The sequence below is a fragment of the Bufo bufo genome, chromosome 5 (genome assembly GCF_905171765.1).
Source record: "Bufo bufo chromosome 5, aBufBuf1.1, whole genome shotgun sequence".
Classification (NCBI taxonomy): Eukaryota; Metazoa; Chordata; class Amphibia; order Anura; family Bufonidae; genus Bufo; species Bufo bufo.
Window position 1 is genome coordinate 465,316,394 of NC_053393.1, and position 15,108 is coordinate 465,331,501.

Consider the following 15,108-nt stretch of genomic DNA (forward strand, 5'->3'; position numbering starts at 1 on the left):
TACCGATACCAGTATCGGTACCGATACCGGGCATTTGCACGAGTACATGTACTCGTGCAAATGTCCCCGATACCACTGCCGATACCTGTGCGCCGCTTCTATGTGTCTGTGTCCGTCCGCAGCCTGCCCCTGCACCTTGCACAGCTAACAGCTTCAGAGGCAGCAGCAGGCACTGTGTAATAGGAGCCGACAGTGGAAGCTAGCTCCGCCCCGCCCCGCCCTCCAACCAATCAGAGACTCACAGCACAGGGAGCGTAGTGCAAGGACTCAGAGAATCGTCTGACAGTTTATTAGTTAAAAGAATCCAATGAGTCACAGACTGTGTCACCGAGTCCCTGCCAGGCTTCCTGCTCTGCGGCTCCCTGTAAGTCCGTCCGGGGGGAAGGGGGGGCATTAGTATAGCATGTAGTGGAGCTGTGTGTGTACAGGGTGCATGTAGCAGAGCAGGAAGTCTGGCAGGGACTCGGTGACACAGTCTCTGACTCATTAGATTCTTTTAACTAATAAACTCTCAGACGATTCTCTGAGTCCCTGCAATAACTATACATTGTAATTACATCAGTCTGCTCCACTGCATTCACTGCAGCAGAGCTGTGTTTGCCAGGAGCGAGTCCCTCCAAAGGTGATAGTGTCTGTCTTCTATGGCCCTGGTCCTTCCCTTCCTGCCTGCAAGCTGCACATTGATCTCTAAAAGCAGGCATTAGGGCAAGAAGAAATATACATTACTGTATGATGGCCACAAGACTATTATACTGAGGTGGGGGGGCTTCAAAAATTGTTTTCCTGACTCCTTACAGTAGCGTCTCCTTGTGGCTGCCCCCCATACAGTGTAACGTCTCCTTGTGGCCGCCCCATACAGTGTAACGTCTCCTTGTGGCCGCCCCATACAGTATAACGTCTCCTTGTGGCCGCCCCATACAGTATAACGTCTCCTTGTGGCTGCCCCCATACAGTGTAACGTCTCCTTGTGGCTGCCCCCATGCAGTATAACGTCTCCTTGTGGCTGCCCCCATACAGTATAACGTCTCCTTGTGGCTGCCCCCATACAGTATAACGTCTCCTTGTGGCTGCCCCCATACAGTATAACGTCTCCTTGTGGCTGCCCCCATACAGTATAACGTCTCCTTGTGGCTGCCCCCATACAGTATAACGTCTCCTTGTGGCCGCCCCATACAGTATAATGTCTCCTTGTGGCCCCCCATACAGTATAACGTCTCCTTGTGGCCGCCCCCATACAGTATAACGTCTCCTTGTGGCTGCCCCCATACAGTATAACGTCTCCTTGTGGCTGCCCCCATACAGTATAACGTCTTCTTGTGGCCGCCCCATACAGTATAACATCTCCTTGTGGCCGCCCCATACAGTATAACGTCTCCTTGTGGCCGCCCCATACAGTATAACGTCTCCTTGTGGCTGCCCCCATACAGTGTAACGTCTCCTTGTGGCTGGCCCCATACCGTACAATGTCTCCTTGTGGCCGCCCCATACAGTGTAACGTCTCCTTGTGGCCGCCCCATGCAGTATAACGTCTCCTTGTGGCTGGCCCCATACCGTACAATGTCTCCTTGTGGCTGCCCCCATACAGTGTAACGTCTCCTTGTAGCTGGCCCCATACAGTATAATGTCTCCTTGTGGCCGCCCCCCATACAGTATAACGTCTCCTTGTGGCTGGCCCCATACCGTACAATGTCTCCTTGTGGCCGCCCCATACAGTGTAACTTCTCCTTGTGGCCGCCCCATGCAGTATAACGTCTCCTTGTGGCTGCCCCCATACAGTATAACATCTCCTTGTGGTTGCCCCCATACAGTATAATAGTGGCTGCCCCCATACAGTATAACGTCTCCTTGTGGCTGCCCCATACAGTATAACGTCTCCTTGTGGCTGCCCCCCATACAGTATAACGTCTCCTTGTGGCCACCCCCATACAGTATAGCGTCTCCTTGTGGCCGCCCCCCATACAGTATAACGTCTCCTTGTGGCTGCCCCCCATACAGTATAACGTCTCCTTGTGGCTGCCCCCCATACAGTATAACGTCTCCTTGTGGCTGCCCCCCATACAGTATAACGTCTCCTTGTGGCTGCCCCCCATACAGTATAACGTCTCCTTGTGGCTGCCCCCCATACAGTATAACGTCTCCTTGTGGCTGCCCCCATACAGTGTAACGTCTCCTTGTGGCCGCCCCCATACAGTATAGCGTCTCCTTGTGGCCGCCCCCCATACAGTATAACGTCTCCTTGTGGCCGCCCCCCATACAGTATAACGTCTCCTTGTGGCTGCCCCCATACAGTATAACGTCTCCTCGTGGCTGCCCCCATACAGTGTAACGTCTCCTCGTGGCTGCCCCCATACAGTGTAACGTCTCCTCGTGGCTGCCCCCATACAGTATAACGACTCCTTGTGGCTGCCCCCCATACAGTATAACGTCTCCTTGTGGCTGGCCCCATACCGTACAATGTCTCCTTGTGGCTGCCCCCATACAGTGTAACGTCTCCTTGTAGCTGGCCCCATACAGTATAATGTCTCCTTGTGGCCGCCCCCCATACAGTATAACGTCTCCTTGTGGCTGGCCCCATACCGTTCAATGTCTCCTTGTGGCCGCCCCATACAGTGTAACTTCTCCTTGTGGCCGCCCCATGCAGTATAACGTCTCCTTGTGGCTGCCCCCATACAGTATAACATCTCCTTGTGGTTGCCCCCATACAGTATAATAGTGGCTGCCCCCATACAGTATAACGTCTCCTTGTGGCTGCCCCATACAGTATAACGTCTCCTTGTGGCTGCCCCCCATACAGTATAACGTCTCCTTGTGGCCACCCCCATACAGTATAGCGTCTCCTTGTGGCCGCCCCCCATACAGTATAACGTCTCCTTGTGGCTGCCCCCCATACAGTATAACGTCTCCTTGTGGCTGCCCCCCATACAGTATAACGTCTCCTTGTGGCTGCCCCCCATACAGTATAACGTCTCCTTGTGGCTGCCCCCCATACAGTATAACGTCTCCTTGTGGCTGCCCCCCATACAGTATAACGTCTCCTTGTGGCTGCCCCCATACAGTGTAACGTCTCCTTGTGGCCGCCCCCATACAGTATAGCGTCTCCTTGTGGCCGCCCCCCATACAGTATAACGTCTCCTTGTGGCCGCCCCCCATACAGTATAACGTCTCCTTGTGGCTGCCCCCATACAGTATAACGTCTCCTCGTGGCTGCCCCCATACAGTGTAACGTCTCCTCGTGGCTGCCCCCATACAGTGTAACGTCTCCTCGTGGCTGCCCCCATACAGTATAACGACTCCTTGTGGCTGCCCCCCATACAGTATAACGTCTCCTTGTGGCTGCCCCCATACAGTATAACGTCTCCTTGTGGCTGCCCCCCATACCGTACAATGTCTCCTTGTGGCTGCCCCCATACAGTGTAACGTCTCCTTGTAGCTGGCCCCATACAGTATAATGTCTCCTTGTGGCCGCCCCCCATACAGTATAACGTCTCCTTGTGGCTGGCCCCATACAGTGTAACGTCTCCTTGTGGCCGCCCCCATACAGTATAGCGTCTCCTTGTGGCCGCCCCCCATACAGTATAACGTCTCCTTGTGGCCGCCCCCCATACAGTATAACGTCTCCTTGTGGCTGCCCCCATACAGTATAACGTCTCCTCGTGGCTGCCCCCATACAGTGTAACGTCTCCTCGTGGCTGCCCCCATACAGTGTAACGTCTCCTCGTGGCTGCCCCCATACAGTATAACGACTCCTTGTGGCTGCCCCCCATACAGTATAACGTCTCCTTGTGGCTGCCCCCATACAGTATAACGTCTCCTTGTGGCTGCCCCCCATACCGTACAATGTCTCCTTGTGGCTGCCCCCATACAGTGTAACGTCTCCTTGTAGCTGGCCCCATACAGTATAATGTCTCCTTGTGGCCGCCCCCCATACAGTATAACGTCTCCTTGTGGCTGGCCCCATACCGTACAATGTCTCCTTGTGGCCGCCCCATACAGTGTAACTTCTCCTTGTGGCCGCCCCATGCAGTATAACGTCTCCTTGTGGCTGCCCCCATACAGTGTAACGTCTCCTTGTGGCCCCCATACAGTATAATGTCTCCTTGTGGCTGCCCCCATACAGTGTAACGTCTCCTTGTAGCTGGCCCCATACAGTATAATGTCTCCTTGTGGCCGCCCCCCATACAGTATAACGTCTCCTTGTGGCTGGCCCCATACCGTACAATGTCTCCTTGTGGCCGCCCCATACAGTGTAACTTCTCCTTGTGGCCGCCCCATGCAGTATAACGACTCCTTGTGGCTGCCCCCCATACAGTATAACGTCTCCTTGTGGCTGCCCCCATACAGTATAATGTCTCCTTGTGGCCGCCCCATACAGTATAACGTCTCCTTGTGGCTGCCCCCCATACAGTATAACGTCTCCTTGTGGCTGCCCCCCATACAGTATAACGTCTCCTTGTGGCTGCCCCCCATACAGTATAACGTCTCCTTGTGGCTGCCCCCCATACAGTATAACGTCTCCTTGTGGCTGCCCCCCATACAGTATAACGTCTCCTTGTGGCTGCCCCCATACAGTATAACCTCTCCTTGTGGCTGCCCCCATACAGTATAACATCTCCTTGTAGCTGCCCCCATACAGTATAACCTCTCCTTGTGGCTGCCCCCATACAGTATAACATCTCCTTGTGGCTGCCCCATACAGTATAACCTCTCCTTGTGGCTGCCCCCATACAGTATAACATCTCCTTGTGGCTGCCCCATACAGTATAACATCTCCTTGTGGCCCCCATACAGTGTAATGTCTCCTTGTGGTTGCCCAATACAGTATAACGTCCCCTTGTGGCTGCCCCATACAGTATAACATCTCCTTGTGGCTGCCCCATACAGTATAACCTCTCCTTGTGGCTGCCCCCATACAGTATAACATCTCCTTGTGGCTGCCCCATACAGTATAACATCTCCTTGTGGCCCCCATACAGTGTAATGTCTCCTTGTGGTTGCCCAATACAGTATAACGTCCCCTTGTGGCTGCCCCATACAGTATAACATCTCCTTGTGGCTGCCCCATACAGTGTAACGTCTCCTTGTGGCTGCCCCCATACAGTATAACGTCTCCTTGTGGCTGCCCCCATACAGTATAACGTCTTCTTGTGGCCCCCATACAGTATAATGTCTCCTTGGAATGTTATAGTTCTGTTTTTGGGCCTTTTGGTTGGTCAGTGGTCAGAAAATACATGTGTGTGTATTTTATTGTTAAAATTAGTATCGGTAATTGGTATCGGTGAGTACTTAAAAAAAAGTATCGGTACTTGTACTCAGTCTTAAAAAAATGGTATCGGGACATCCCTATCAAAAACCATCATGAGCAACACCCCAAAAATCGAGTTCAGCCAATTTCCACTGGATAAAGACTTTTTCACACCCTTGTTAAATTCTCCTGACTAAAACATTTTACAGTTAAAGGAGTTGTGCAGTGTTATGATATTGATGACCTATCCTCAGGACTGGTCATCAGTATCAGATCGGCAAGGGTCCGACTCCCGATACCCCCGCCGATCAGCTGTTTGAAGAATCCGCAAAGCTTGTGTGAGAGCCGAGTCCTGCAGCGTCAGTGCAGTGAAATTACAGCTTTAGGGCTCATTCAGACGGCCGTATGCTGTCCGCAAAAATACTGAATGCTATCCGTTTTTTTGCGGATCCGCAAAAAAAATGAAACATGTCCTATACTTGTCCGTGAAAATCAGGACATGGCCCCATTGAAGTCTATGGGTCCGCAAAAATACTGAATGCTATCCGTTTTTTTGAAGAGGCCGCAGCTGATCGGCGGAGGTGCCATGAGTCGGCCCCTGTCAATCTTATATGGATAACTTATCCTCAGCATCCAAATCATACCAGCTCTGGCAATTCTATGAGTAGAGAAAACAAGACACACTTTTCCAATGACTTAATGCATTACGAGTAGGTACAAAAGGAAGTCACTGGAAGACCCTGTTCTGAAAAACGATTTCTTCACATACCAGACCACAAGATACACTGTACATAGGGCTGCATCGTTGTTCATGTCAGTGCAAGTTATGGAGCTCATTATAAAGTAGCCAAGTCATTCAGACCAGAACATTTAGATTTTCTAAAAGCCAGAGCACAATTAACAAGTCAGCAAATAAAAATGTGAAGTTTAGCTTTCTCTGTAAACTGAAGGTTCTTAAAGGCGTTGTCTCACGTCAGCAAATGGCACTCATCATGTAGAGAAAGTTAATACAAGGCACTTACTAATGTATTGTGATTATTGATATTTCCTCCTTTGCTGGCTGGATTTTATCACATTATACACTGCTCGTTTCCATGGTTACGACCACCCTGCAATCCAGCAGTGGTGGTCGTTCTTGCACACTGTAGGAAAAAGCGTCAGCCTCTCTGGTGGCCAGTACCATGGGAGCACACATAGGCTAGTGCTTTTCCTATACTGTGCAAGCACGGCCACCGCTGCTGGATTGCAGGGTGGTCTGTAACCATGGAAACGAGCGGTGTATAATGTGATAGAAAAATGAATCCAGCCAGCAAAGAAAGCAATATCAATAATAACAATACATTAGTACGTGCCTTGTATTAACTCTCTCTACATGATAAATGCTACTTGCTGAAGTGAGACAACGCCTTTAGGTTTCAACAGCACAAATAACATCTTCTGGATGGACTTCAAGCCACAACATCAGATGACCGGAGTTGATTGTGGGAGGTCCAACTACTTTGAAGACAAAACCCCCAAAAGTTCCAGCCATGACAGAGCAGCTTTCACTAGACAGAGGCTGATATCCCTACAAACAGTAAAATCGTCCAATAAGAGTACAACGTATACCAAGCCTGTAATCAAGTGGACTAATTATACATGATATACATACAAAAGTTATCAGTAAGGCTGTGTTAACATCTGCATTGTGGCTTCTGTTTGGCAGTTCACAGACAGACTCACAGACAGACAGACTGACACACAGACAGACACACACATACACTCCCTGACATACAGACACACACATACACTCCCTGACATACAGACACACATACACTCCCTGACAGACAGACAGACACACATACACTCCCTGACATACAGACACACATACACTCCCTGACATACAGACACACATACACTCCCTGACAGACAGACACACATACACTCCCTGACATACAGACACACATACACTCCCTGACAGACAGACACACATACACTCCCTGACATACAGACACACATACACTCACACACATATATACTCACTGACAAACACACAGACACTTACTGACCGACAGACATCCACACCCAGACACTCAATGACAGACACACATACATTTACTGACAGAAAGACAGACATACATACACTCACTCACTGACATAAATACACAGGCAGACACTCACTCAGTCAAACACTTAAACACTCACCTCCCTGAGGTCCAGTGTGGTGCAGCTCCTTAGTCCTCCAGCGCGCCGTTTAGTATGCCGGGGCCGGAATGACGTCATATTCCGGCATCACAGAGGGCGCACGAGGGAGGAGTGGGGAGCTGCTTGCCACCCGCCTCCTCTCCTCCGGTAATTTACTGGCAGAGCAGGCACCTGCCATCAGGGTAAGCAGATGCCTGCTCTGCCATATTTAAGAAGGACCTCCACCTCCTGGCCCCCCTGTAACGGCGCTGGGGGCGGCCCCCAGCAGACCAGCGCCCTAGGTGAACGCCTAGTTCGCCTATATGGCTGCACCGGCCCTGACTGCCTGGTAGGGCTCATCATGCTGATTAATGCACATTACATCTAAGGCTATTTTCACACTTGCGGCAGAGGATTCCGGCAGGCAGTTCCGTCTGCCTGCCAAAACTGCCTGCCGGATCTGTCAAAACATACGCAAAGTGATGGCATTTGTCAGACGGCTTAGGATCCTGATCCGTCTGACAAATGCATTGAAATACCGGATCCGTCTCTCCGGTGTCATACGGAAAAACGGATCCGGCATTTATTTTTTTTCACATTTTTTGCAGTCTGAGCATGCGCAGACTGCAAAAACAGATCCGTTTTGCCGGAACACTCGGGGCCGGATCCGGCATTAATGCATGTCAATGGAAAAAGATGCCAGATCCGGCATGTCTTCCGGAATATTGGACGGAGATAAAACCGCAGCATGCTGCGGTATTATCTCCGTCCTGAAAAGACTGAACTGAAGACATCCTAATGCATACTGAACAGATTGCTCTCCATTCAGAATGCATTAGGATAAAACTAATTAGTTATTTTCCGGTATTGAGCCCCTAGGACGGAACTCAATGCCGGAAAAGAATAATGCTAGCGTGAAAGTACCCTAAGAAGGCCAAACCCACTGATTTTGGTGTATGGTGTTCTCTCGACTAGTTCTCTGCCCCGCCGCCGATGTTCTTCTCAGCAGCGCAGTGGAGGAGTCTCTCCCTCCCCCCTGTGCTGCTGCCGCCGCCAATAAGGAGAGACAGGAGGAGGAGGGGAGGGGCTGTGGCCACTGCGCCACCAATGAAGATAACGAACCTGGTAATACAAATACAGGAGGCGGGTGCCGGAATCAAATAGCCGGCACCCGACCTCTATGACAGGGAGCTGCATACACATTGGTGGCGCTGTGCGGCCCCCCAACACCCCAGTATAATAAACATTGGTGGCGCAGTGCCAATAAGGGTTAAAAAAAACAAAAAAAAAACTCACCTCCTCCAATTGATCCCGTAGCTGCCGGTCTCCTGTTCTCTCTTCAGGACCTGTCAAAGGACTTGTGGTGACGTCACTGAGCTCATCACATGGTCCATTACCATGGTGATGGATCATGTGATGTACCATGTAATGAGCACAGTGACGTCACCACAGGTCCTTTGACAGGTCCTGAAGAAAGAACAGGAGACCGGCAGCTACGGGATCAATTGGAGGAGGGGAGTTAATTTTTTTATTTTTTTTAACCCTCAATTGACCTTCTACTAAGAATTCTGTATTAAAGAATGCTATTATTTTCCCTTATAACCATGTTATAAGGGAAAATAACACAGTGAATAGACTTTCATCCTAGCAACCATGCGTGAAAATCGCACCGCATCTGCACTTGCTTGCGATTTTCACACAGCCCCATTAACTTCTATGGGGCCTGCGTTGCGTGAAAAACGCACAACATAGAGCATGCTGCGATTTTCACGCAACGCACAAGTGAGGCGTGAAAATCACCGCTCATGTGCACAGCCCCATTGAAGTGAATGGGTCCGGATTCAGTGCGGGTGCAATGCGTTCACCTCACGCATTGCACCCGCGCAGAAATCTCGCCCATGTGAAAGGGGCCTAAGGGTGAATAGGACAAGGGTTCCAGACCCTAAGGGGGCTAATAGTAAGTATAAAAAAAAACAAAAAAACAAAAAAAAAAAACACACACACACACACACAAACACTAAGGCTACTTTCACACATGCAGCAGTGTTATCCTGCCGAATCCGCCGATCTGGATGTGACTGAAAGAATTTGTGAGACGCATCCGGATGCGGATCCATCTCACAAATGCATTGCAAGAACGAATCCATCTCTCCGCTTGTCATGCGGACAGACGGATCCGTCTTGTATCTTTTTACACATTTTTACCGGTCTGCGCAGACCGGAAGGACGGATTCGGCATTCCGGTATTTTGAATGCCGGATCTGGCACTAATACATTCCTATGGGGAAAAATGCCAGATCCTGCATTCCGGCAAGTCTTCCATTTTTTTCGCCGGAGATAAAACCGTAGCATGCTACGGTTTTATCTTTTGCCTGATCAGTCAAAACGACTGAACTGAAGACATCCTGATGCATCCTGAACGGATTGCTCTCTATTCAGAATGCATGGGGATATGCCTGATCAGTTCTTTTCCGGTATAGAGCCCCTGTGACGGAACTCTATGCCGGAAATGAAAAACGCTAGTGTGAAAGTACCCTACAATATTAAGTTTAAATCCCCCCCTTTCCCAATTTTACATATAAAATATATAAACAATAAATAAATAAACATATTACATAGCGCTGCGTCCGAAAAGTCCAAACTAATAAATTATTTAAAAATATCTCCATGCGTTGAGCGCCGTAACAGAAATAAATAAAAACCATGCGATTCGCCATTTTTTAGTCACCTTGTCACCCCAAAAAATAGGATAGGACAGTTCTATTATGGGCCGAACGTTTTATAAAATGCCAAATGCACGCGGCTTTTTTTGGTGTTTTTTTTTTGCCTGGTATTGAGTATCGCAATACTTTTTTATGGTGACGAAAGCGAATCAAAATTTTGGGATCGAAACAACCCTACGCTGATCTGATCGGCGTAGCGTTGTCACAATACCAAAATTTGGATTCGGTTTCGATTTGGCGACTAAGGCTACTTTCACACTAGCGTTCAGGTGTCCGCTCGTGAGCTCCGTTTGAAGGGGCTCACGAGCGGTCCTGAACGCAGCCGCCCGGCCGCAATGCATTCTCAATGGAGGCGGATCCATTGAGAATGCATCCGCCTGCCAGCGCTCAGCCTCCGCTCCGCTCAGTGACACCTGGTGTCCGCCTGGCCGTGCGGAGGCGAGCAGATCCGTCCAGACTTACAATGTAAGTCAATGGGGACGGATCCGCTTGAAGATGACACCATATGGCTCAATCTTCAAGCGGATCCGTTCCCCATTGACTTTCAATGTAAAGTCTGAACGGATCCGCTCAGGCTACTTTCATACTTAGAAAATTTTCTAAGTTTTAATGCAGACGGATCCGTTCTGAACGGATGCAAACGTCTGCATTATCGGAGCGGATCCGTCTGATGAAACATCAGACGGATCCGCTCCGAACGCTAGTGTGAAAGTAGCCTAAAAATTTTATTTGGATCCTAAATTTTTCAGTTCAGGAGCCAATGGCTACTAGGTATTTTTTTTTAGTCTGGAGAACTGACGTGCCCAATCCTTTTGTTCTCAGAAAGATAAGCTACTGCTAAAGGTGTCTGGCAGTGACTTTCGCCCCTCTCCGAATTCACTACATATGCATGTTTAGCCGAGCAAGTGTTCTGTATGGGAGAATCAGGAGAGATAGCTGTCGGCTGGGCGAGTATGGCCAGCTTTACACTGGGATCTATCATGGTCCTTGCTGTGCTGCTGGCAAGAATATCAATGCTTGCAGCTGATGACACCAAAGTGACAATTTCTCAGATATTTTAATAATTTCATATTGGCTGATATCTATAACTAAAGGAATTGTACCGGAACGACAGGATTGGTCATAAGTGTCTGATCAACTGGGGCAAATAGCGTAGTATAGCTTTTGGCTACAGCATCATAGAGTATGAATAGAGTAAGGTCATGCACATTCAACAGCAATCCACTCAAACAAGGGACACGGGACCATGTTTTCATGATCGATGGGGCCCCAGTGGTTCGACCAAGGAGACACACAGGAAATGCCTGCTGAGCTAATCAGCGATCAGTCCAGAAAGCTTTACAAGCTGTCCTAGTAGCCAAGTAGAAGCAATGAGAAGATGGATATACATTCATTCCCATAAGCCGCAAGCTGCATGAGGACTCCCTTCAAAAACTCTTTTTACACATTTTAAAGGTGTTTTATTACGCGAGTGTCGGATGGCTTTTCTTTTATTACATCTTGCATTTCTACTGGCAGTGTTGTAGTTCTATGGAGAAGCTTATGGAGAAAAACCCCAGAAAAGAAAAAGAAATGCCATACCAAGAGCATAAGCATTGTCAGAAAATGAAGTAAATGTAGACTTTTCCAATTTGAATACAGACTTTAAAGTTACATTTAACTTAAAGGGGTTGTTCAGGACTTTGATATTGAAGGCCTATCCTCAGGACAGACCTCCAGTGTCTGACTGGCAGGGGTCCAACACCTCGCCAGTCAGGTGTTTTGTTGTACCTTCGGCACCGGCAGTAGGCACCAAGAGGAGTGTAAACTACCGGGGATACTGCAGAGTGAAGAGACTAAGTGACTCCGCATCCACATGTACCCAAGGAGAGGTGAGAAGTTTTAGAATCGTGTCATTTCGTTAGCTCTGGGCACTTATTTTATATACATATACACTTGGTCAGTTTACATTCTGCTTCTCGCACAGTGATACAGAAGTGGCCGCCAATTGCTGCTAGCATCATATTTGTCCAAATTCCCAATGAGCAGAAATATAAAGAAATCCTTTCCTGTCATCTACTCACACACTTGTGAATCTGAGGACTTCAAGATCTTCTTTGACTCATGCCATACAGTTTTGCAGTCCTCCTGGAGCTTGTAAAATCGTGACCTTTTCCATGAAGCGGATTTAACTTTAGACAGTGAAGTTCCATTCAGAAGAAACTTCAGATCCTCGTCATCTTGTAAACCTGCAGAGGAAGGAATATTTCATATGATCAATGATGCATCGCAAAAGGTTTAATCGTTTTATACCGCTGGACTTCGTTAGGGTCCGTTCACATTTTGTTCCTAGCACAAACATCACATCTATAGACCCCCATGCATCCAATTTAGGTCAGATATGTTAAATCCTCTAATGATGTGATCAGACCCTCACAAAGTACACAGTCAGCGGGCCAGGAAAGACCCTCAAATTCATCATTTTATACTTACAAATCCCAGTTCATACAAAAGGTGTAAAACCACAATTAAAATGATAAATATAACAATTATAGTTGGCATCAATAGGGTGCATGCACATGGGAGCGTCTGTGATGCCAAGTACCGCCCGCCCATACAAGCCACAGCAGCATCATATTAACTAATTAGAGCCACATTGTTTATTTGCTCTTCATTGTTAACGGCTGTGCGGCCATTAAGAATGAAGACAGAATGAGCAATGGTGTTCTACTTAGTTAGGCCTCATGCACAAGGCCGTGCCGTTTTTTGCGGTCCGCAAACCGCGGATCCGCAAAAAACGGAAGCCGCCCGTGTTGCTTTCCGCAATTTGCGGAACGGAAGTCGGCAATATAAATGCGTATTCTTGTCCGCAAAACGCGGACAAGAATAGGACATGTTAGATTTTTTTTAACGGAGCCACGGATGCGGACAGCACACGGAGTGCTGTCCGCATTTTTTGCGGCCCCATTGAAGTGAAAGGGTGCGCATCCGAGCCGCCAATACGGCGGCTCGGATGCGGACCCAAACAACGATCGTGTGCATGAGGCCGATGCTGTTGTGGCCTGACAGACCCCACTGACTTAATGGGGTTGTCCAGGAGTAAGATACTGAAGACCTATCCTCAGGACAGGTCATCTGTGGCAGATAGTTGGGGTTCAATCCACTGGCAAGGCCACCAATCAGCTGTTTAAAGAGGCCAAGGCGCTTGGTGAGCGATACAGCCTCTTCCCAGCACACCAAGCACAGCGCCGTACATTGTATAGTGGCTGCGCTTGGTACTGCAGCCCAGGCCAATTCATTCTTCAAACAGCTGATCAGCAGGGGGAGATGGGAGTCGGACCCCCACCGTTCTGATATTGATGACCTCTCCTGAGGATAGGCAATTATTATTTTACCCCGGAAAGCTGGCTAGACACAAGGTGACCACATCCCAGCTGCGGTACGGCCTCGTTGTGTGGCCATACCCTTAGAACGGATATGTCAGCATGGTTCACTACATAAATGCTCCACAGTCAGGAGCTTATAAATGCTGCATACAGTCTGGCATTTTTAAAGACTTGTATTTGACGCTTCCAGTATCTACTGTGCTCATAAAATCACCGCCGAATGAAATATTGCAAATCATTTATTGATATCATAATAAAACATGAACAATAATACAATAAAATGGCAAAGACAGGCACGTGACAGATAACAGGGGAGTAAGTGGTGGTTAAAATAACCAGTAGTAATAAACACCCCCCATATGCTCCTTCCTTACATACCCCACTAAAAATGATGTACTAAATAGATCCAAAGTAAATATCAAATAAAACGCCATAGCGGCTCAGTACAAGACGGGATGAGAAAGGGCAAGGTGGGAAAGAAGTGTCGTGTTAGATACCGGCCACTTACACACCAAACACCGACATGTGTTTTACGTATAGCCTGGGGCCTGGTATTCAGCATGTTGCGGTTATTAAAACCAGATTTATTGACTTAAAAAAAAAAAAAGTTGTAAGACTGAGGTGGCGTAGAAAGTGGAGTAACATCTTACACTGCAGATCAAACCCATGTGACATTTGATAAACGTGGTGCAGACTTCTGCAAAACAGACTTCAAAGGGGTTGTGTCTCTCCAGCAAAGAGCATGTAGAGGAAGTTAATACAAGGCACTTACTAATGTATTGTGATTGTCCATATTGCCTCCTTTGCTGGCTGGATTCATTTTTCCATCACATTATACACTGCTCACTTCTATGGTTATGACCACCCTGCAATCCAGTAGCGGTGGTCGTGTTTGCATACTATAGGATAAAGCACCAGCCTATGTGCGCTCCCACAGTCCTGGCCACCAGAGAGGTCGTTACCTTTACCTATAGTGTGCAAGCACAACCACTGCTGATGGATTGCAGGGTGGCATGACTATGGAAACAAGCAGTGTATAATGTGATGGAAATATGAATCCAGCCAGCAAAGGAGGCGATATGGATTATAATACATTAGTAAGTGGCTTGTAATAACTTCCTCTACATGATAAATGCCAATAAGACAACCCCTTTAAACCCCCCCCCCCCCTCTGATAAATCTCCCTATGCCTAGGTGAATGTTCCCTGAAACTGGTGAAAATCTGCAGTAGAAATTGACATCCTGCGATCTGGAGGTCAGCCTCTGGGGCAGACATTTTCTGCAGCTTGTGGACGAGATGTAAAAACAACTACCAACAAATAATAGCACTGTACACACCTGCAGATGTCCACAATAAGGCCAAACAAGGGTCATGTATACATAAGCAAGAGCTGGTACAGTGCTATACATACAAATACAACCTGCTCATCTAACAGACAGGCAATTCTTAGAGCCCATATAGCAGAAATAAAACGGAAGTACACAAGAAATATATATTTATGCCTCCAACTGAATATCACAAAATGTCTAGAAAGCAAGCTGCTAAACAGCATTGATCTTTGTTAGATATTATATCTATAAGACGACTGAGAGGGAAAAAGATCTGATCCAATCC

The 15,108-nt window shown here is 48.1% G+C and overlaps 1 protein-coding gene across 3 annotated transcripts in view; it reads right to left on the minus strand.

Moving 5' to 3' along the window:
* Window positions 1-15,108, minus strand: part of PLCD1 (phospholipase C delta 1) — a 121,959-nt gene that overhangs the window by 53,941 nt on the left and 52,910 nt on the right. For 2 of the 3 annotated variants that reach the window (XM_040433743.1, XM_040433742.1), the window contains exon 2: window positions 12,192-12,356. In XM_040433743.1, the coding sequence (XP_040289677.1) occupies window positions 12,192-12,356 (165 nt within the window). Of the gene's footprint in view, window positions 1-12,191; window positions 12,357-15,108 lie in introns of those variants that run through there. The other variant, XM_040433744.1, reaches the window with a different exon arrangement.